Here is a 24,017-nt window from a genome sequence, read left to right as displayed (position 1 = left end):
TACCATACATTGATTATATACTGAACAACAAAAGTTCCTGTGAAATTGAATAAGATTTAATGCAAAGTTATGTTTTTTACCAAATCTGAAACAATTTCGGTTTGCAACAGATAAGACTCCTGTAAGTGTTCAAATGGTTTAATTTGCCAAACTGACTTCAGAAAATGCGTGATTCCATAAAAAATGTCACATGCCAAAATGTCAATTTACAAATCGATAGCGTGTTTGTCCACCTCTGGTTGCGATGCAAGCAACACATCTTCGTCTCATGGAATGGACCAGGCGTCCCACAAAGTCCTGTGGGATATCTGTCCATATCTGCTGGAGCATGTTTCGAAGTTCCTGAGGTGAATACGTTGTTGACGTCGAAGGCGCCGATCCATCTCATCCCACATGTGCTCGATTGGTGAGAGATCAGGGGAGCGAGTCGGCCAGGGGAAGACATTCACGTTGTTTTGTTGAAGAGAATTCTGAACAAGTCGAGGCCGGGCGTTGTCATGTTGAAAGGTAATGCCTGGGCCATGACGACGCAAAAACGGTAGAACAGGGCTGATGATCTCGTCGCGGTAGCGCTGTCCATTGAGATTTCCCTCTACCACTATCAAACGGGTCTTCTGTCTTGCTGTAATCCCATCCCATACCATAACGCTGCCGCCCCCGAACCGATCTTCTTACATGACACAATCATAGACGTAATGTTCACCTCGACGTCGGTACACTCGAATCAGTCCATCGCTGTGGCTGAGGTGAAAACAAGACCCGTCATTGAATAGAACTTGTACCCACTGCATGGCCGTCCAGCGTAGATGCTGTCTGCACCACTGTAGACATGCTTGACGGTGGTTTCCTGTCAAAATGGAACGTCTGGTGGGTCTTCTGGCGATAATCCCTGCACATCTGAGGCGACGACGTACGGTTTGTGAAGATATTCGTCGAAGACCAGGGATGCTTCTTGCAGTCACTGTTGCTGGCTGGAAACGATTTCATAGGTGTGTTGTTCGAATCCAGTTGTCTTGTCGATTATTGGTTACGCGTGGCCTGCCACTCCGAGGATCGTCTCTGACTGCATTCGTCTGTTGCCAACGTTGCCTTAAAACACCAAATGGTGTGTCTGTTAAATTGTCTTGCAACATCACGTTGACTCGATCCTGCTTCAAACATACCAATGGCTCGCAGACGCTCATTTTCGGACAGGCGAGGTATTTCGTAATGTTGAATAATTGCGTAATTTTGGTGTTTTTCTGAGTGGTTGTCAGCACGACGCTAAACAATGCATAATTCCGTTAACGCACATGTTTTTATATCCATCTTGGATAGTGAAATGCATGGGGCTTGCATAAAAGTCAACTTTTGCATGGAATGCATGCTTTTCTGTAGCAGTTGCGTTTTTGTGACTTGATTCCATACATGTACTACAATATTGAAAATCAAACTTTACATGTTTGAAAAATACACTAAAATATTGGTGTCACAGGAACTTTTGATGTTGAGTATATTTCTCGGGAGGTAAGAAAGATAACTTTGATCCATAGGATCAACACGGCGCAAAGCCATTTTGTAGCATACCTTCCTGATGGTGCAAGTACCTAAACTTTCATTATGAACACGTGTAACCCAGAATTGTAATTTGCATTTGGTACCGTCATGTCGTCTCAGGCGCCGCGATTCGCTGTGCAGAGTTGCGTCCCTTGGGCACGCCAGAAACCTATGTCTGTGGGTTAGAATCCCGGTTCGACCCGATTATGTTTCTATGTTTGTCAGCACCCTTCCCGTGCTCGTGGGTTTCACCGAAGTGGTAAACGTCTGAGACCTGCATCACTTCGGGCTTTCCTCCCACATTAAGCTGACATGCCGCGATATAACTAGAATAGTGTTAAAAGCGGCGTTAAACGAGGCGTTAAACCCAACTAACTCACTCAGGATCGGGAATGAGAATATGAAAATTACATATTTCAGTTTAAGTGTTTGTTGTAGAAAAGAAGATTATGGAATCAAAACTTATGTTTTCACAACAATGACTTCCTGAAACATTTATTGTTTTCTAGGAACAAGGGGTATTACCTTGACACAACCATAGTCTTATGCATAGTACTGTTGACAATGGTGTATATCTAAAGTGGTGGAGTTATTAATATTTTTTCATGATTTATCTTTTTAAAGTTATAGCTAGATTGTGAAACATTATTTTATAATGAAGTAGATCGATCAGTGGAAACATGCAGATATTGTTTAAAATTGAAACAAACAATGTTGTACGTTTTAACCATACTTCTGAGAGTTACCTCCCTATTGTTAATGTTTACTCCAGTAGCCCGACATTCAAATGTTCACGCTGTCCAAAAGTGCTAATACCTCTTCCACAGAAATGGGTCAAGGTTTCCCGCATAGCGATTTGCTGTAGTGCTGCCCCTGTCCCTCCCGACAGGCAGAACTCGCTCCATGGAAATGGGTTAACGTTTCCCCTATAGTGGTAGGCTGTAGGCCTGTTCCCGCCCCTCTCGACAGACAGCGCAGCTAGCGGCTGCATGCGAGGAGCTGAAACACATAAGGGCAGGTACATTAGTCCATGGCCCTGTTCCACACGGCGTTGTTAGCGCTAAGGTGATCGGAACTCCCATACATTAACATGGGCTTACGATGGCTTTGTGGAACGGGAACGGGAGCCAGGACAGAGCGTGTCTCCCTTCTATGATTGTGCCTGAGTAACACAAACATGTTTAGTGGAATAATTTATAGTTAGGAATGTTTTGAAAAAATGTACAAAGATAGTTTGTTTACATCACTCCAACTATTAGTCATCCCCATGTAACTTCTCTTTCCTTCCCAGAATTCCACTGAGCCGAAGTGTGGTAACTTCTCAAACCAAACAAATAAAGCACGACCATGACGTCACAGCAGTTGCAGATATACGGAACAGCGTTGGAACCGTCTTTCCCTGTGTTCGCTGATTGACATTTGCTGGTTTCATGTGCAAGCTAACGTTTTTTGTGCCATCAACAAAGACTTTCAGATGACATTATATGCGCTGATGTGGTTGTCTTTTTGAGGTGGAAGTTTCCTGAGATGAAAAGTATGGTAAAGGTTTTTGTACGCTTCATTTCACTGAATATCCCTTCACCGGTACTACGGGTGGCCCAGTCGTCTAAAGCGCCGCGATTCGCTGTGCAGAGTTGGGCACGCCAGAACCCTATGATTGTGGGTTCGCCCCAATTATGTTTCTAGGTTTGTCAAGACCTGCATCACTTCGAGCTTTCCAACCACACTAAGCTGACATGCCGTGATATATCTGGAATATGGTTAAAAGCGGTGTTAAACCCAACTCACAGGCCCATTTCTGGTGTCCCCCCGCCGTGACATTTGTGGAATATTGCTAAAAGCGGCGTAAACCCAACTCACTCTCATTGATGTCATTAATAACTGAAAACCAAACGGCAGCTTTTTCCAGAACTGATGCGAACTTTATGAGTATTTTTTCACTTCTTATGCCTGGGAGTCTTTGTAGATCACCCTTTCATGGCTTCTGGAGGAAGAGGGGCGTATTGGCGATGAGGATAACCAGAATGTTTTTGGAAACATCTGGCAACTGTGTGTAAGTCATTTCATTATTTGTTGTTTAACTCCGCACTCAGCAATATTCCAGCTATATGACGGCGGTCTGGACCAGACATTCCAGTGATTGATATCATGAACATCGATCGACGTTAGTCGCCTTTTTTGGGAAGCATTGGTTGCTGAAGACCTATTCTGACCCGGATCTTCGCTGGTCCTCTCTGGTAGTAATGCTAATTGAGAGATAACGATTATCGTAACTGGGGAAGTTGTTCTCTTACTTGCTGAATCAGCGTGAGGATACCTTTAGAATGGGTGAATTGTGTTTTATAGGATGCCATGCGTCACGAGCTCAGGTTGTTGAAGTATGTATCACTCGATTAACAGATGATTTATCCTGACCGGGTTAACCCCAGAAATGTTGGAATAAACAGCAGTTAATTTGCCAAACTACATGTGCTGAGGGATTGTGAAAGTCAGGTGTTCAACATGGACCAGGCAAATTACAAGCGTTTAACGGCGTTTATTAACAGTGTGGTATCTTGACAGGTGACCTGATTGAGTCTACGAGACGACAGACTGCCAGTTGTAGCTGAACTCCTGGAGGTTGACAAAGCCATCTCCTGAAAAGAAACCGAAATAGTACAGTACTGGAGAGTATGCAGCTAGCTTCTATAAACATAACTTTCGAGGAGCATATAATTCTCAGTTGGGCGCAGCCAATATGGGAACAGGTTTTGCATTAGCATTTCTATCTAAAAAACACGTGGTACATACGGTTTTATGTCACGACTGAAGACTCCAGGTAGGAAAATAGGCAACTTTTGCATAACTGACAACCCGTGAGGAGTAAGCATATACTCCGAAACGTTGTGTTGATAATAAAGAAGTTGACATCCATAAATTCACAGCAATGACGATAAGGCATGTCGGCTTTCACAGGTGGACGTTTGTCATGTTCCCATCCTCATCAGTTAAGTGTCATAGATGTTGCGAATGAGAAGCCAGCTCACAAACATTCTCTGCGACTCAGTACCCGTCTCGACAGGTCCACGAGAAAGATGTAACCGGGGTGGACAGGTGATCAAGTCGAACGTGACTCATTTGTTAGGGATATGTGTTCGGGCGAAATGTTTCTCGAATCTTTGTTCCAGTGTGCCGAAGTGATGCAGGTCTCAGACGTTTACCACTTCGGTGAAACCCACGGGTATGCATCTTCCCGAGGCAAGAGTTAACTGACTGTAAAAGTCCAGTTTCCACCCTTGCCGAACTAGGCTGGAAGTACTCAGCTCGATCGTAGCGCCACCGGTGGCTATTACCAGTTATGTCCCTTCTATGCATCTATGGACCAATGAGATTCCACTTATCGTATCGTTTGCTTCACACAAAATGGCGGCGCCCAGTCAGGACGATCTGATGGATAATCAAGATCTATATTGTGATATAACGGGTCTTACATCGCGAAATGCATCACCTTGATTAAAAAACATGAAAAATTTCTGTTGACAAGGAGTTCGCGGTGCACATGTTTTGCAAATCCTTCAATCAATCGAAATCTGGACGACAGTTTACGAACCGGATTTCGATTGGACTATGCATAGACTCGTTAGTCCAGCCAAAACGGAACTCCATAATACCAGCCTTGTTCGGCAAGGGAGGAAACTGGAATTTTATACTCAAGTACCTCCCTTGCCTCTGGAAGATGACGGGTATGGTGCTTAGAAACAATCGGGGCAAACCGGGATTCGAACCCACAATCATAAGTTTCTGGTGTGCACAAGGGACGCAACTCTGCATAGCGAATCGCGGCGCCACCTCCACATGAGAAATGCATAGCCTTAACAATTCAAAGCGGTGACCTCACCGTTGTCGTCAAAGAAGGCGAAGAGATACTTGAGGTCAGGTGCGTCTATCTGGAGGTCCTTGTTGATGTCCAGCTCGATGAAGGCTCGCGCTATCTGGCCCTGGTCAGTCGTGTCCAGCCCCAGCTTGTGGCTCTCGGACCACCATTCACGCTTGCTGATGTTGCCATTTTCTGAAAAAGTACATCTTCAGGTACATTGTTAGTTTTTTTTAAACCAACATGAAGGTCCATATGAACGCATTGTCGCAAATAATTGAAGCTGACATCATTCATTACCTCGTTCCAACAATAGTCTGAGTTGATGTCCATTTCAGATCTTAGTCCTTCATGAGGTTATTCTTTGCATTAGGACTCTTAATATCAAGTTTACGAAGTTCAAAGCTCCGTTCCGTAGCGTTAAGACGACAACACTTTTATCAGAGGTTGGACCCGTGAAGACCCGGAGTAGAATAGGTCTTTAGCAACCCATGCTTGCCGTAAGAGGCGACTAACGGGATCGGGTGGTCAGATGCTCATGATGTCAACCACTGGATTGCCTGGTCCAGACTCGATCATTTACAGACCGCTGTCATACAGCTGGAATATTGCTCAGTGCGGCGTTTAACAACCAACTAGTTAGTACATAATTTGGGGGGAAGGGGGCGGATAACTGAGTTTGAGGTGAACAGGCAAGAATATTGACAGCTTTTAGCGACTTGTGCTCAGATTTGAAACAGAGCTGCTTTCAATCCATATTGCATGTAACTTCGCTTTTATCTGTAACGATGTTAGTTGTCAATTACGAGTTGTTTATTGCGGACGTTTTGGATATCCAATCCTCGGCATTAATCTACATAAAAATTCACGTCCTCTTACGGGCGGGCCATCGATTTAAGAGACTGTTTAAAATGAAGCTGGAAAATATGTCTTCCTGCTACAAAGACGGGAGGAACCCAACATGGCGATTGGACGGCTATTTGTAGCGTTGTGTCATTCGAATATGGAAGCGGAATATTAAATGGTGTATTATCCTGCAGAGATATGATCCTAGTGTTCAAGGTCGACTATTCGTCATGAATCAAGGACAGGGGGAGATAAATTAATAACACACATCAGTTTGTTTCCAGAGCAGTGCCTATCCGTTCTTCGTAAAGGGGTCAGGCAATGATGTATCGCTGTTAGGAGCTTGTTACTGCCAAGGGAGATAACTACATATACTCACTGTCGGTGTCAAAACTGGAGAAGAAACAGTTCATCCATTCGTCTGGCTTGATTCTATCTTTGCAGTCGGAACACGACGTGAAAAGGGAGTTCGCTGCAACACTGGGACGACTGGAAAATGTAGTGTTGCTTGTGACAATTATATGACTGTACATTTCATCGTACCATGTTCATCAATACCATACGGTATTACGGCCAGCATTCTAGCGTGTTTAACGCCGCACTCGGCTATATGACGGTGGCCTGTAAATAATATATTCTGGATCAGATAATCCAGTGATTTGAATAAACATCGGCCAATTGGGATAACATGCATCAAGACAGCGAGCCTGATCTTCCGACCCCTAAGTCGTCTTTTTAATACGACAAACATGGTTTGCTGAAGACCAATTCCAGCCCGAGGCAAGCGTGTCCACTTGCCAAAATCAAAGCCTAGTATCTTCCCTTGCCACATCAAGACCACTTTTCGATTCTTAGCTTGATCGTGGCGCTATCTCGTGTAGATCACGAGTTGTGCCCCTTGTAAATGAGAAAGCGATATCCAATCAGATCACTGTTCTCATTTCGTATGACTTCACACAGATAGCGACAACCACAGACGAGGACCTGGTCGATCAGATTACGAAAACATTCGCGATTTCATCCGCCTCAAAGGCAATCGTTAAGGGGTCTTAAGATGGAAAAACACACATTGTTTTGTTTGTTGTTTAACGCCGCGCCTGGACCAGACAATCCAGTGATTGACATCATGAGCCTCGATCCATCCTCGATGACATGCATCAACCAAGTCAGCGTCCCTGACAACCCGATCCCGATAGTCGCCGCTTACAAGCATGGATTGCTGAAGACCTGTTCCGCCCCGGATCTTCACGGGTCGCTTACAAGTACAGTACTTGGGAGTGTCGATATAAAACTTGAACAGACTTGGAAAATACTTGTCTTCACGTCCATGTTTTCGGATGGTGATGTCGTGAAACGTTCTCTGATTTGACTGTTGATATGTGCTATTATCATATTAAGGAAAGTGGGCTTGATGTGGCAAGGGTAGATGTAGACTTTGATAAAGATGCTAGTGGACGTTCTTGCCTCGGAAACATGATTCTAAGCAACCTTTGCTTAAGTAAGGGGTGTCGGAATGTTTGTTTTTGGTTTAACGCCGCACTCAGCAATATTCTAGCTATATGACGGCGGTCTGTAAATAATCGCGTCTGGACCAGGCAATCCAGTGATTGACATGAGCCTCGATCCACTTATTTGGGATCGATGACATGCATCAACCAAGTAACCCGATCCCATCAGTCGTCTCTTACGTCAAGCATAGTCGCCTTTTCGACAAGCATTCTATCCCGGATTTTCAAGGGTCGGGTGACTGAATGGATCGGGTAGTAAGGCTCGGAGGCTTGATTTGCATCGTACCCCATCGGTGTGGATCACTTGTTTGTCTGGTCAAGACTACTATTTATAGCAGGAATATTGCCGAGGTCGGCGTTAAACAAAGCACATGCTCAGCTGGACACCATTTAAACAACGATCTTCGAGATGCGACTTTCACAAATGCCAATATTAATCGAGTCACGATAATATCTTCCCGAGGCAAGGGAGATAACATACTATAACATTCCAGTTTCCACCCTTGTCGAATTTGGCTACTTTTACGAGTTGCGTCTCATTGATCAATCAGGTTCCAACTCTCATATCACTTGCATTTGTTTCAAACAAAGTGGCAGCGCCAAGACAATGCAATGTGAACGATGATGAAGATCTACATAAAGCGTCTTACTCCACGAAGTGCATTAAATCACATGGGCAGTTTGATCAAACATGAAAGATTAGGACTGTTGACACCCAGGTGGCGGTACACTTGCTTTGCACTGAAATACTGCAATCGAGCTTAACCTGCATGGAAGTTGCCATGTGTACGAATCGTATGTCTATTCCGATACGCGATTTTGACTGGAATATGCATACACTCGCGATCGTTAGGCTAGTAAAAATATAACTCAGAAATTCAAGCCCATGGCATTTCGGCAAGGGTGGAAATTGGACTCTATAGTCAGCTAACTCCCTTGCCTCGGGAAGATGCGATAACAGCAGCGTTAAGTTGGTTTTGTAGAACGGGTCAAGATTGTTGTAAAACGCTGCACTCGGTGCTCATTTTTCCAGCTACATGGTGGCATTCTGTAAATAATCGATTCTGAACCGGACCAGATAATCCACTGATTGACAGGAGTTTCGACCCACGCAGTTGGGACACGATGACATTCATCAACCAGGTCAGCGAGCCTCACCCCATAATCCCGTCAGTCGCCTCTGACAAGAATGGGTTGCTGAAGACCTACTCTAACACAGCTTGTCACAGGTGCACGGTTCAAGTATAGTTCATAGAAATTATACGCTCGCTTCTGTGTTTGTTTTTTTCACGCTTCACTCAGCAATATTCCAGCTACATGACGGCGGTCTGTAAATAGTCGAGTTTGGGCCAGATATTCCACTGTTATCCAGTGATTGATAACATGCGCATCCATCCACGCAATTGGGATACGATGACAGGCATCAACCAAGCCAGCGAGCCTGACCACCCGATCCCATTAGTCGCCTCTTGCGATGAGCAAAGTGGCCTTTTACGGCAAGCATGGGTTGCTGAAGACCTATTCTATCCCGGATCTTCACGGGTCGCATCTGGGATGTGATGTACTCACGTGGGGGGACCGGTCGTGGGAGTCCGGGGCGTGACGGGCACATGAGCAGTAGGTTCCTGGATGTCTGAACATGAGACATTATCGGGAATCGTCTGGAAATTCCTCATGAAACCTGCAAAAGGATTTGTTTTATTAATAATTAGTACGTTACCTTGATTGGTATGTTCATAGAGTTAATTGTACAGACCAGGTGACCGATAATGTATCTAAAACAGACAGTGACTTGCACTAGGCAGGGTCAAATTGCAGTTTCCAAACAAGTTTCATTCAAATCATTTAAGTCTTATGAGTTGGGTAGAATAGGTCTTCACCAACTAATGACGCGACTAACTGGATCGAATTGTCAGGTTCGCTGACTTGGTTTATGCTCATGTCAACCACTGGATTGTCTGGTCCAGACTCGATTATTTACAGACCGGCGTCATATTGCTGGAATATTGCTGGGTGCGGCGTTAACAAAGAAAGGAAAGAATTTAATAATTACTTACACAGCACAGCGACAATTCCTCACGTTTTTTATTTAAACGTCTAGGCCTATTCCAGCAAAGGACCCTTCAACTCAATGCGTTGCATCTCCAAGTCTAGCTACAGTTTGGTGTATGCCAGTGGACATAGTCGACACGTGCACATCATGTCTTCAAATAGTTATGTAATAACAACCAAGGTCAGAAGATTCGGTATAACGTGAGTTACTAAGTCATCTCTTTTGGTTTTAAAATATTTCATTGGCCGAAAAAGAGTAAGAAAATCCCCCACGAAAAGAGTTCCAATGGGAGCAGGGGGCTATTCTAAACTGTATAGACCATCAGACAACGATGGTGTTTCCAAGATTATTCACAGCTGACAGTTCATGTTTCGAAAGTGAGCGACTTTGGTTTAACGCTGTTATGAACCGTATTCAAGTTATATCACAGGGTGTCAGCTTAATGTGCACTCTCAGACGTTTACCAGTTTGGTGAAACCCATGTTTTCGACAGTACCATGGTGACGCCCCTTCATCGCTGTGACTCTGGGGATGTTTCCTTGAAGCTTCGGGTGGCAACCAGAGACTAGAAGACCTTCGGTACTACGTGATCTAAATACGTCACAATTTAATTCCCTGTCTACACACGACACCAGGTCAATTACAACTTGTTAAGACATAGCTGTATAAAACAGTGACGCAAAGAATAGTACCTAATTGGAACATTTCTTCCACGTCCTGCTCGCTACACGTATCGGGGACACACACGCCCCACGTCACTGTGTCATCCTGGAAAGAAAGTAGAGAATTGAACCCGGAGTGGAATCATGAGAATGGGGCTTTAGCAATACTTCATGTCTAAATGATTGCGTCACCCAATCATATGCCTCAAGGTGGAAATCTGACAGTGCCAAATCTGGTGAATGAACTCCCTGCAAAGGTTGGGGGGAATCCCAGAAAATCTAAGCCATCATCTTGTTAGCTTATGGAACGATCTTCTGAGGACGAGACGTTGGATGTTATCACTGCATACCTCGTCACTTTGACACCTGCAGAAATATGCTGCCTGGTTGTGTACTAGTATTTGGTTCAAATGCAGCATGTATGCATAGGAGTGTGAGAGTTGGGTTTAACGCCCTTTTAACAGTATTCCAGTTATATCACGGCGTGTCAGCTTAATGTGGGAGGAAAGCCCGAAGTGATGCAGGTCTCGGACGTTTACCACTTCGGTGAAACCCACGAGCACGTGTATGGTTCTGACCAACCTAGAAACATAATCGGGGCGAATCGGGATTGTAACCCACAATCATAGGTTTCTGGCGTGCCCAAGGGACGCAACTCTGCACAGCGAATCGCGGCGTTTTAGACGACTGGGCCACCCGTGCCCCCGAAAGTATACATAAAGGTAACACACGGATCAGAGACTCCAAATATGCGAGAAGGTTACTGCTGCTGCTGCTACTACTCCTATATATATTGCGCTATCATACTACACAAGGGCATGCATAAAGCGCTATATAATTATTATTAGGGTGGATGTGAGGCGCTGGAAGGTTAACCGTCATTACTATCTCATCCTTCTTGGTACCCATTCAGTGCTGGGTGAACAGAGGCATGATTGGAACAGAGTCACTTGCTTAAGGAGACACAACATGTGCTGCGTGTGCTTCACTGTGGGGCAGTACCAAAGCCCTAGCAAGTCCCAGGAGTCAATCTGGCGAACACTGTCTCCTATCCAAGTGCTCTCCGAGACCAACGTTGCTTAACCTCGCCTGATTTGTGACCTGTGTGCTGTAATAGCTGATCAAAGCAGCGTGGAGTTGCTGAATTAGCTGACTAAAGAAAATAAAAACACTCACTACTCAACAAGGCATGCATATTTTGGCCAATATATAATCCATTGTCTCAGGATATAACGTATATATCTATAGATAGCGAAACCTAGTTTATCTAGATGGACAGTTGATTAAGATAGGCTAGGGAAAACGATAACAGTGGACGTTATATTTTTTGTTAGTTGTTTAACGCTGCACTCAAGAATATTCTAGCTATATAACGCAGGTCTGTAAATAAACTAGTGATTGACATCATGAGCATCGATCCTCGCAATTAGGATACGATGACATGCCTCAACCAAGTCAGCGAGCCTGACCACCCGACCCCATTAGTCGCCTCTTACGACAAGCATAGTCGCCTTTTACGGCAAGCATGGGTTGCTGAAGACCTATTCTACCCCGGATCTTCACGGGTCAAATGGGGACGTTATGATGTCCAGAGTAAGAGGCTTCACGTTACATTCAAAGTGTTGACATACCATTTGAGAGATGTCCGCAACCCAAGGCAGATGATGAAACACAGCCCGGCAATACTTTCCTTTGAAGTCGATAGGGGAGGTAAGCGTTTTGTTACCAAGGATAACTCCAGGAGCCAACTGCGCATGTATGCTCCGACATTCCTTCGGTTCGCCCAGCCAGTGTACATGTCCCTCGTAAATACCACTAGGCGGCTTGCCGTAGGAGTCCAGCACTGAAAAGTAGTGAGTGATTGAATAAATATTCCAGCTCTATACTGCGGCCCTGAAATAATACAGTGTGGGTCAGACAAACCAGTGATTGCGAGCATGATCAGCAACCCACGTCGTCAGGGTACGATGACGTTATCCGCCAGGTCACACAGCGTACCCGCCCCATCCTCCTTTTAGTTGGCTTAGGACAATCATTGACTTGCGGGCGGGGGACACAAGAGTGTGAAGATCTGAAGCAGTCCCATATTGTACTACAGGGACGCTACAATTGCGGGTATGACAGGCGTGACCAATAGTTTTGCATTGGTTTGATGGGTATTTTTCTTGACATAATCTAGTATATGTAACGTAAAGGACAGTATCGACGAAAATTTGTTTTTTCGAGTAAAAACAAATGGCGCTTGATATCGATGAGAGGGTGGGTGTTAATTACGAGCTTTTCAGAACCCAAGATAATATGGTCCAAGTCCTACTTTTTACAGCAGAAGCTAATAAGGTCCAAGTACTACTTTTCACGACCCAAGGTATCATGTCCAAAGCCCTACTTCCTGACATTGTATTAGTATGTAATTTTTACAACCCAAGGGAATATGATTCCAGTCCTCACTTCTCATTCATAAGTAACGCGGTGATTAAAAGACGACCTAAAATAACAATTTTCTTGCCTGACATTCATTATTTTTGACTGACCAAGGCCATCACGTGATGTGCTCAACTTGGCGATCACGGCTAGATTACCAATTTCTCAGTGCCTAAGGCAACAGTGTACTTAATTCTCCTCGACTAGTAACAGCGAGACTACTTACTTCTCAGTGTCCAAGGCAACAATGTACTTACTTGTCCTCGACTTGTAACAACGAGACTACTTACTTCTCAGTGTCCAAGGCAACAATGTACTTACTTGTCCTCGACTAGTAACAACAGAATTACTTACTTCTCAGTGTCCAAGGTAACAATATACTTACTTCTCCTCGAGGGGCGGTCGGGTAGCCTAGTGGTTAAAGCGTTCGCTCGTCACGCCGAAGACCCGGGTTCAATTCCCGACATGGGTACAATGTGTGAAGCCCATTTCTGGTGTCCCCCGCCGTGATATTGCTGGAATATTGCTAAATGCGGCGTAAAACCAAACTCACTCACTCACTACTTCTCTTCGACTAGTAACAGCGAGACTACTTACTTCTCAGTGTCCAAGGCAATAATGTACTTACTTGTCCTCGACTAGTAACAGCGAGATTACTTACTTCTCAGTGTCCAAGGTAACAATATACTTACTTGTCCTCGATTAGTAACAGCGAGACTACTTACTTCTCAGTGTCCAAGGTGACAATGTACTTACTTGTCCTCGATTAGTAACAGCGAGATTACTTACTTCTCAGTGTCCAAGGTAACAATGTACTGACTTGTCCTCGACTAGTAACAGCGAGATTACTTACTTCTCAGTGTCCAAGGTAACAATGTACTTACTTGTCCTCGACTAGTAACAGCGAGATTACTTACTTCTCAGTGTCCAAGGTAACAATGTACTTACTTGTCCTCGACTAGTAACAGCGAGATTACTAACTTCTCAGTGTCCAAGGCAACAATGTACTTACTTGTCCTCGACTAGTAACAGCGAGATTACTTACTTCTCAGTGTCCAAGGTAACAATGTACTTACTTGTCCTCGATTAGTAACAGCGAGACTACTTACTTCTCAGTGTCCAAGGTAACAATGTACTTACTTGTCCTCGATTAGTAACAGCGAGACTACTTACTTCTCAGTGTCCAAGGTAACAATATACTTACTTGTCCTCGATTAGTAACAGCGAGACTACTTACTTCTCAGTGTCCAAGGCAACAATGTACTTACTTGTCCTCGACTAGTAACAGCGAGATTACTTACTTCTCAGTGTCCAAGGCAACAATGTACTTACTTGTCCTCGACCAGTAACAGCGAGACTACTTACTTCTCAGTGTCCAAGGGAACAATGTACTTACTTGTCCTCGACCAGTAACAGCGAGATTACTTACTTCTCAGTGTCCAAGGCAACAATGTACTTACTTGTCCTCGATTAGTAACAGCGAGACTACTTACTTCTTAGTGTCCAAGGTAACAATGTACTTACTTGTCCTCGATTAGTAACAGCGAGATTACTTACTTCTCAGTGTCCAAGGTAACAATGTACTTACTTGTCCTCGACCAGTAACAACAGGATTACTAACTTCTCAGTGTCCAAGGCAACAATGTACTTACTTGTCCTCGACCAGTAACAGCGAGACTACTTACTTCTCAGTGTCCAAGGGAACAATGTACTTACTTGTCCTCGACCAGTAACAGCGAGATTACTTACTTCTCAGTGTCCAAGGTAACAATGTACTTACTTGTCCTCGATTAGTAACAGCGAGACTACTTACTTCTCAGTGTCCAAGGTAACAATGTACTTACTTGTCCTCGATTAGTAACAGCGAGACTACTTACTTCTCAGTGTCCAAGGTAACAATGTACTTACTTGTCCTCGATTAGTAACAGCGAGATTACTTACTTCTCAGTGCCCATGGTGTCTTGGTGTAATTCAAGTCCTTCCTTGGTGGAATCTGTATACCGGCAACTGCGTCGACGAAGTTCATCATGTTGCTGTAGCATCCTGGCGTGATACTGTCGTTGACGCTGAGGGGGAGGATGTCCCGGGCACTGCCAAGAGTGAGGAGTCTTTGAAGCGTCCTCATCTTGTCCAGTCTATCAAAGATAGCATCATTCACCATCTGTTTAGCCGCGATGTCGTCTGGGGTATAATGGTTACTCTGGAGATAGTCGTACACGTCGGTAATGTTGACGCTGTGCAGCTCATCTGCGACGACGCGTACGGCGTTGATGAAGTAGGGTGACCGCAGCAACGCAGGAAGAGCATCAAGGACTTGATCGAATAGGATTGATATTTTTGGGTCATCGGTCAATGACATGAATGGCCCAATTTCAGAGCTGATGTTAATCAACTTTCGGAACAATTTGGGATGCTTGTAGAGAGCGTCAGCCACAAACAATGCTGTTTCATTCAATGGTTGTTGGTCCAATGTGAAACTCTTACTTAGATCAGCTTGTCCGGAGACACAAACCACAGTCAGAAATAAACACACACCTTGACTCCACATTGTGAAAGCGTGGACTGCTCTTGGAGACTGGAAGACGTCATACCCAGCAGCTCAAATCTCAACCTTGCGAAATGTAACATTGCTGAGTTTCCGGAGTTTCCACGCGTTGATGGATTGTTCTGTATTTGTCCTGTTATCTGTATTCGGACATAATGGTACAGTCTTGGTCACGGGGTAATTTGCACGACGAGCATTCCTTGGTTGTGGCTTCTTCCGGACAACGATGTTGCAACAATCTGAGCGTGTCTTGCCACAAGCTGTTTGCAAGTCATACACTACCAGAACATGCAAGAGTAGCCGGTTAGGATGTGTCTCGTACATTCCAAATAAAGATGACGATGCTTCTCGGGCAGGATTGTGAACAAATTGAGTGGTGATATACCACAAGGTGAGTCCTTCTCTCCCTCCGTCGCAATCTATATGCTGACCCAGTGTTAATGCTAAGAACAAGTCAAATAAACAGCTAAGATTAATATGGTCAACTAAACTTTAATAAGTTTTATCTGTGAGACCTTGAACGTGTGTCTTTGCGAAGATTGTTAGGATCAAGCCGTGTTTGTTAACGTGATAACATATTCTCCCAGCAACCCGTGTTTGTCGTAGGAGGCGACTAACGGGATCGGGTGGTCAGGCTCGCCGACTTTGTTGATGCATGTCATCGTGTCCTAACTGAATGGATCAATGCTCATGATGTCAATTACTGGTTCTGGTCTGGTTCAGACTCGATTATTTACAGACAGCTGTAAGAAAATTCATATTCAGTTTTAGATTTCGCTTTTCTGGACTTTTCTTTGCACTGGGAAATAATGAATTTACTTACCAGTGCCCTGTATAACAACGATCGTACTTATCAGTGCCCACGGTAACAGTTAACTTACTTGTCAGTGCCCTGGGTAACAGTTAACTTACTTGTCAGTGCCCTGGGTAACAGTTAACTTACTTGTCAGTGCCCTGGGTAACAGTTAACTTACTTGTCAGTGCCCTGGGTAACAGTGAACTTACTTGTCAATGCCCTAGGTAACAGTTAACTTACTTGTCAGTGCCCTTGGTAACAGTTAACGTACTTGTCAATGCCCTAGGTAACAGTTAACTTACTTCTCAATGCCCTAGGTAACAGTTAACTTACTTGTCAGTGCCCCAGGTAACAGTGAACTTACTTGTCGGTGCCCTAGGTAACAGTTAACATACTAGTCAATGCCCTAGGTAACAGTGAACTTACTTGTCGGTGCCCTAGGTAACAGTTAATTTACTTGTCAGTGCTCTAGGTAACAGTTAACTTACTTGTCAGTGCCCTTGGAAACAGTTAACTTACTTGTCAGTGCCCTGGGTAACAGTGAAATTACTTGTCGGTGCCCTAGGTAACAGTTTACTTACTTTTCAGTGCCCTAGGTAACAGTTAACGTACTTGTCAATGCCCTAGGTAACAGTTAACTTACATGTCAGTGCCTTAGGTAACAGTTAACTTACTTGTCGGTGCCCTAGGTAACAGTGAACTTACTTGTCAGTGCCCCAGGTAACAGTTAACGTACTTGTCAGTGCCCTAGGTAACAGTTAACTTACTTTTCAGTGCCCTTGGTAACAGTTAACGTACTTGTCAATGCCCTAGGTAACAGTTAACTTACATGTCAGTGCCTTAGGTAACAGTTAACTTACTTGTCGGTGCCCTAGGTAACAGTGAACTTACTTGTCAGTGCCCCAGGTAACAGTTAACTTACTTGTCAGTGCCCTTGGTAACTGTTAACTTACTTGTCAGTGCCCAAGGTTACAGTTAACTTACTTGTCAGTGCCCTAGGTAACAGTTAACTTACTTGTCAGTGCCCTTGGTAACAGTTAACGTACTTGTCAGTGCCCTAGGTAACTGTTAACTTACTTGTCAGTGCCCTAGGTAACAGTTAACGTACTTGTCAGTGCCCTAGGTAACAGTTAACGTACTTGTCAGTGCCCCAGGTAACAGTTAACGTACTTGTCAGTGTCTTAGGTAACAGTTAACGTACTTGTCAGTGCCCCAGGTAACAGTTAACTTACTTGTCACTGCCCTAGGTAACAGTTATTTTACATGCCAGTGCCCTAGGTAACAGTTAACTTACTTGTCAGTGCCCTAGGTAACATTTAACTTACTTGTCAGTGCCTTGGGTAACAGTTAACTTACTTGTCAGTGCCCTGGGTAACAGTTAACTTACTTGTCAGTGCCCTGGGTAATAGTCAACCTACTTGTCCGTGCCCTGGGTAACAGTTAACTTACTTGTCAGTGCCCTGGGTAATAGTCAACCTACTTGTCCGTGCCCAGTGCCCAGGATTTTTAGGAAGAGAGCCAGGGCTACATCGAACAGGATAGGCATTTCGAGCCTTGGTGAGGGACTTTAGGCGTTTGAATTTCTCGAGGGCCATACGATACATAATTTGGAGTGTCAAGTGATTTTCGCTCCGTAATTACGCTCAGCTTGCAGCTCGAAAAATATTTGAAATATGTGAATGGTTTGATCCAGACAGTATAATCTTGATGTATACATCTCGGAAAAAAACGAAGTACCTCCACTTTATTATCATTCCGGAGATAACAGATTTGCAGATGACATCACTCATTCAATCACTCACTAGTAATTCACTGGCTGTTGTGTGCAAAGTATACTCGCCAAAAAGAGAACTGCTCAGAGGATATTGATATAGATATATAAGCTTTAAGGAATTAGCACACAAGCGATATGTTAGGCATGAAGACAGAGTTAAAGTTTCTTTATACTTTCAATGCGACGTGGCCGCCTCCGTGGCCTAGTGGAAGAGCGTCCACCCAGAGAGCGGAATGTCCGGGGTTCGATCTCCGGCCGGTCATACCAAAAGACATTTAAAGATGGTACTTGTTGTTACCCTGTCTGGCGCCCGGCATTAAGGGGCGAAAACAAGCACTTGTCGTCTTGAACTCAGTATGCTGTGTCTGAGTGGGATATTCATGTTAAACTGCGAATGGTAATTCAGTGTGCTAGCACTATTAATCGGTATCAGTCCGGACTAGTACAAAGCAGCCACACATACACACACGTACATACACATCGCTACATAAGTGCAATAATCTTGGACGGGACGTTAAACCTCACCTCACCTTCAATGCAGTACAGATGCTAGTACTTCATCAAGCAGGTGATAGATATCCATTAGTCAACACTGTCTCCATGGATACTATGCCACTTAAAGAAAAGTGAAGCATGATGCCAATTGGTAACAAATAAATAATGTCATTGTTGGAATCATCAAGACGCAGCAAACACAACCCAATCGCAACAACACAGAACAGTAACACACCATGAGAACCACCGGATTGATGCCCGTACAAGATCTTAACTTGAAACTTCTTGAATAGTGGGAGATTCTCTTGGTTCTTAGGAACTGTGTAACTTCATGCCACGACCTTCTGAAGCACAACGGAATAACGTCATGGGACTATTGGAAGCATAATTGTCAGATAGACAGTAGTTAGAAGTTGACGGATGACAAGAATACAATGTACGGATAACAACTTCTTTATTTACTGTGATGGCGACGTTTCGGCGTAGATTCCTATATCATTGTAAGGCAAGGCTTGCACTCAGCAATATTCCAGCTATATGACGGCGGTCTGTAAATAATCGAGTCTGGACGAGACAATCCAGTGATTGAAATCATAAGCATCGATCCATGCAATTGGGACACGATGGCATACATCAACCAAGTTAGCGAGCCTGACCACTCGATCCCGTTAGTCACCTTTTACGGCAAGCATGGGTTGCTGAAGACCTATTCTCCCCCGAAATCTTCACGGGTCACGACCAAGGAAGAAGTGAGTAAATGAAGTTCTTAATGCAGCTGTTTCTCACTTCTAAAGTCAATGTACAGCGATCCAAGGGGGCCTTTTATCTAAGAAGAATATATGACATCCCTTCAAACAGGGTCGTTGTTCACACATCATCGTGGAGAAAGCCTGCTTCTGGTACTGGTGTATTGTCATGAAGTTCCATGCCATCTTCAGCCAGTAAGCGTGTAAACCGAAGACATGTGTCTTGTCTGGCCTCTGTACTGTGTCCAAGGGAGCAAATAGCTGGATGGACATTTCCTGGTATTTCCTGACATTTCCTGGCATTTCCTGGCTAGGGTGTTCAGACTGGGTGCCTCGGGACACACGTAAGTCAGGCCTTATGTTATCAGCAACAAGAAATTGGACGTTCTTCCTGCAGTGGCATTGTACAGTCAGCTGTAGAGGGGCAACATCCAACAAGATCTCATTTATGGACAGTATTAGGGTGTTTGGAATTTCTTGGATATATTTATATTATAATGTCAACAATTTAAGGATTATCCTTCTGACCTCTACCACAAAAGAATCGAAACTGGGTTTTCTCTGGCGTTGTCGTTTTATATTTGTTGAAAACATCAATTCATTTCATAGACTATCAAACTGGACAGTGTGTACAAGTTAGTACCTAGCACTACACAATCTGGCCTGTTGTCTGATAAGAAATGTTTTTTTGTGCCGTGATGTAACGATAAGAAGACAAGTGCGTGTTATGTTTAACTTGAAATTCTTCCAGCCATTCTTTAGGTGACCTTAATGTCTGGAAAACCGATGTCTTTCTTACTGGCATCGACTGCCATTCAGGCTCAGAGGAATGTGTCGCTTTTGGTGTGATGCTTTCACCCAGCGCTCTGGTTCGGACGAGTCTTCTGTAGCTCTGACGAGTCTCCCTTAGCTTGTCCGGGATTCTCTGAAAATTGTCTGTCAGCACCTATCTTTGAAGCTACCGTTCAACATAATCGGGGCGAACCGGGATTCGAACCCACAATCATAGGTTTCTGGCGTGCCCAAGGGATGCAACTCTGCAGAGCGAATCGCGGCGCCTTAGACGACTGGGCAACCCGTGTCCCCAAATCAAAAATGATACTTTTTGGTTGTTCAAAAAGAGACAAGTGTAAACATATTTTATTAAATCACCAATGGAATATGTTACCGGTTATAAATATCTTGGAATTCACTTTACAAATAAAAACTCTCTTTCTCCCTCCCTCGCCCCTTGGATCGCTCCCTCTCTCTTCCCCTGGATCTCGTCCTCTCTCGCCCACTGGATCTCACCCTGCCTCGCCCCCTGGATCTCCTCCCCTCTTCCCCTGGATCTCTCCCTCCCCCGCCCCTGGATCTCCCCCCCCCTCGCCCCCTGGGTCTCTCCTCCCTCGCCTCCTGGATCTCTCCTCCCTCGTCCCCTGGATCTCTCCTTCCCTCTTCGCCTGGACCTTGTCCTCCGTCGCCCCATGGATCTCTCCCTCCCTTTTCACCTGGATCTCGTCCTCCTTCGCCCCCTGGATCTCGTCCTCCTTCGCCCCCTGGATCTCTCTTCCCTCGCCCCCTGGTTCTCTCCCTCCCTCTTCCCCTGGATCTCTCCCTCCCTCGCCCCCTGGATATCTCCTCCCTCGCCCACTGGTTGTCTCCCTCCCTCTTCCTCTGGATCTCTCTTCCCTCGCCCCCTGGATATCTCCCTCTCTCTTCCCCTAGATATCTCTTCCCTCGCCCCCTGATTTTCTCCCTCCCTCGCCCCCTGGATATCTCCTCCCTCGACCTCTGGATCTCTCCTCCCTCGCCCACTGGTTCTCTCCCTCCCTCTTCCCCTTTACTATACCAGCTGTTATTGAAGATATCAATATCCATGTCTAACTGCGACTAAATCAATAAGAAAGGCACTAATAGTTACAATACAGCGGTTCCGAGGATATGGTGTTGAGTGATTTGAAGAGTTAAAAAAGAAGGGATTATATATGTATTATATCTAATTCACGACATTCTTTATCATCAAACAGTAAGGCACGTTTTGTTTCTTCAGTGTACAGATTTGTAGTATGTGTTAGGCATTCTACTTATATTTGTGTCACGCGGCGTGTAATTAACAAGCTCTGCATTCTTAAATTGGACATCATATTTATGACTCATATTCATTTTTTTTTTACTGCCATTCTGTATCTATGTCTATTTCAATGATATTGCTGCGTTCACGGGTCAGTTTTATTTGCCAATAAGTCCCATTCGTCTCATTTTGACGCATGAGTGACAAAACTCATGTCAGATACAAATCCCCATTTCTTCTTACCTGCCTTTGCACCGGTGGGGCAGGGTACGCTCACCTTTTCGCAAACATCTGGTTTCATCACTATTAATTTTGATAGTTATTCATAAACACATGCTTATGATATAGTTGGATCCGTATAATGGACTCTGTCTTTAGCATATATTTTTTATGATTATGGACTGATTTTTGTCACTTTTATTTCATGGGTGTCAAAAAATATTATAGCATGTTTTCATATTATATAACTTTAAGATAACTTAGTTCATGTTAAACGTGCGGTATTAGAGTGACAAGCCTGTTGAACTAGATAATAATTTCCTGCTGTCAGCAAAATACTTGGTCACCATGGGTCAAGGCTATTCCATGTATTTATTATAACGTACACTGAACAGATATACCAAATGATAAGAATCATCTGCTATGTTCACAGGCCAGAAGATACATAAATACCTTCTCGTCAACTGGGACCCAGTGTAATTTTAGACGTTATGATATTGAGGGTGACTTTTCTGCTGTTGGCGGTGACATCCGCCCGGGCTCGCATGAATGTGTTGTTTTTGGTGTCAGATGACATGAGGCCGGAACTCTCCATTTTTGAGGGACCCGACTTCCCGAGTCCTGTCCATCCTCCGATGCATTCACCCAACCTTGACGCCCTGGCTCGAAGGAGTCTTCTGTTAAAGAGAGCCCATGTTCAGCAGGCTGTGTGTTCCCCGAGCAGATCATCTCTTCTCACAGGACGAAGACCGGATACTACCCATGTGTATAATTTGCAAGCTTACTGGCGAGTTGTGGGAGGTAACTTCACCACCATACCTCAGTACTTTAAGGAGAACGGCTACAGAACCATTGGTTCCGGTAAGATATTTCACCCCGGACATGCCTCCAATAACAACGACCCTATCTCCTGGACAGACCCATATTTTGAGGCCGGATCGGAAGCCAATACGTTTGTTTATAAAGATAAAGTCAGCTGGATGAATGTGCCGATGGATCTTCTAAAGAACAACTCCCTTCAAGACACCCAGAATGCTGACTTTGCTATTAAAATGATCAGAGAGGCAGCCCCTCAAGCCAGATCTGGAGAACGTCCTTTCTTCATCGCCCAAGGATTCCATAAGCCCCATCTTCCCTTCGTGGCACCACAGATGTTCTTTGATATGTACCCCGAGTCGTCTATCAGTCTCCCAGCCAACCCATACGCTCCTGATAAGATGCCAGATATTGCATGGTCTAGTTATGGAGAACTTAGAAATTACGTTGACATTGCAAAATTAAATGCTTCAGGAGACATTAACTCCACACTCCCTAACGATGTTATCCTGAGCTTGAGGAGAGGTTACTACAGCGCCCTCAGCTACACGGACTACGAGCTGGGACGAGTGGTCAAGGAACTGGAGAACCAAGGACTGGCCAACAACACAATCATCTCCTTCTGGGGCGATCACGGCTGGCAGCTGGGTGAACACGGTGAATGGTGCAAACATACAGACTTTGATATCGCCACCCACGCCCCTATGATGGTACATGTGCCGGGTCTCACTGACAACGGTATCATGACGGAAGAACTCACCGAGTTTGTAGATCTGTTTCCAACTCTTGTCGAAGCTGCAGGTCTTCCTGCTCTTGACCTGTGTCCAGAAAACTCTACCAACGTTCTAGTCTGTTCCGAAGGCAACAGCTTGGTTCCTCTGATGAAAGATCCAGCAAGTCCCAACTGGAAGAAAACAGTCTTCTCACAGTACCCAAGGTCTGCCGATAACGGTCACCAGATGGGCTACAGCATGACCACAGCTAAATACAGATACACCGAGTGGGTGAAGTTCGACATGAAACCTCTCTATAAGCCGGACTGGAACAAGGTTTATGGTGTTGAGCTGTACGATCATATTAAGGACCCTGAGGAAAACTATAACCTGGCTTATAATTCTGCTGAGAAGAAACTTGTATCTGAACTACGGAAAGAGCTGCATGCTGGGTGGAGGGCTGCCAGACCAAGGACATGATAGTATTGGGTGAAATATTTATTGATTAAGAGTTTCCATCTTTAAAGACCTTGGTTTCACCGCGAACCCAAATTTTATTTAAAGTATTTTTACTTCCCGACAGGTATTTAACTTTTTACCAAATGACCAAATACCATTTTGAATAAACTGCCGTGCCAAAAAAAGTATTCACCCATGTTTTATGGTGGCTAAAAATGAACCAAGCAAGAAACAGTTATTCGATGGTGATGTATTTGATACGTGGACTTTACGTTGGTAGTGGTTCAGCGACTGCTCTCAGCCGAGTAAGGTTTTGATAACGTTTGGTCTTTTCCGAGACGTCGTCTTCATATCGTTAAAGAAGTTGTTACCCATTAATTGTGTACATGTCAATTTTGTTTTGAGGTACAATCTTGTATGTTTCTAAGGATTACTCCATTGTAATAGGACGTTGTTTGATCGGTGTTACATCATTTAAGGATTTCGTAAAGAGTTCAATGTCATACCGGAAGTAGTCTCGGT

General features: G+C 44.4%; 2 protein-coding genes and 1 pseudogene across 2 annotated transcripts; 1 reads left to right on the top strand and 2 right to left on the bottom strand.

Moving 5' to 3' along the window:
• Positions 1-4,075: 4,075 nt before the first annotated feature.
• LOC139470984 (uncharacterized) lies at positions 4,076-15,427 on the bottom strand. The gene is made up of 7 exons (XM_071253298.1): positions 14,821-15,427; positions 12,090-12,301; positions 10,489-10,564; positions 9,313-9,424; positions 6,615-6,742; positions 5,414-5,584; positions 4,076-4,172 (listed from the first exon to the last, which is right to left on the bottom strand). Exons 1-7 carry the CDS (start codon positions 15,425-15,427, stop codon positions 4,114-4,116), a joined length of 1,365 nt encoding a protein of 454 aa, XP_071109399.1. The 3' UTR covers positions 4,076-4,113.
• A 5,002-nt stretch (positions 15,428-20,429) lies between these two features.
• On the bottom strand, positions 20,430-21,095 carry LOC139471080 (octapeptide-repeat protein T2-like). Its single transcript, XM_071253378.1, has one exon. The coding sequence runs from the start codon at positions 21,093-21,095 to the stop codon at positions 20,430-20,432; it is 666 nt and encodes a 221-aa protein (XP_071109479.1).
• Positions 21,096-21,998: 903 nt separating this feature from the next.
• Positions 21,999-23,664, top strand: LOC139470924 (iduronate 2-sulfatase pseudogene; annotated as a pseudogene).
• Positions 23,665-24,017: the final 353 nt, after the last annotated feature.

Source organism: Haliotis cracherodii, unplaced genomic scaffold (genome assembly GCF_022045235.1).
Source record: "Haliotis cracherodii isolate W230 unplaced genomic scaffold, xgHalCrac1.p SCAF_21, whole genome shotgun sequence".
In the NCBI taxonomy this organism is placed as follows: domain Eukaryota; kingdom Metazoa; phylum Mollusca; class Gastropoda; order Lepetellida; family Haliotidae; genus Haliotis; species Haliotis cracherodii.
Note: the sequence above shows the minus strand (reverse complement) of the source record. Positions and strands in the feature narration are given on the sequence as shown.

Bases quoted from the DNA above. Each gene is read 5' to 3' on its own strand.
- LOC139470984 (XM_071253298.1), bottom strand. From the start codon at position 15,427: ATGTGGAGTCAAGGTGTGTGTTTATTTCTGACTGTGGTTTGTGTCTCC. The intron at 12,302-14,820 runs GTAAGTAATCTC...ACTACTTTTCAG, and splicing joins GACACCATGGGCACTGAGAA to TGCTGGACTCCTACGGCAAG. The intron at 10,565-12,089 runs GTATGTCAACAC...CTTTCTTTCCAG, and splicing joins TTGCGGACATCTCTCAAATG to GATGACACAGTGACGTGGGG.
- LOC139471080 (XM_071253378.1), bottom strand. From the start codon at position 21,095: ATGGATATTGATATCTTCAATAACAGCTGGTATAGTAAAGGGGAAGAG.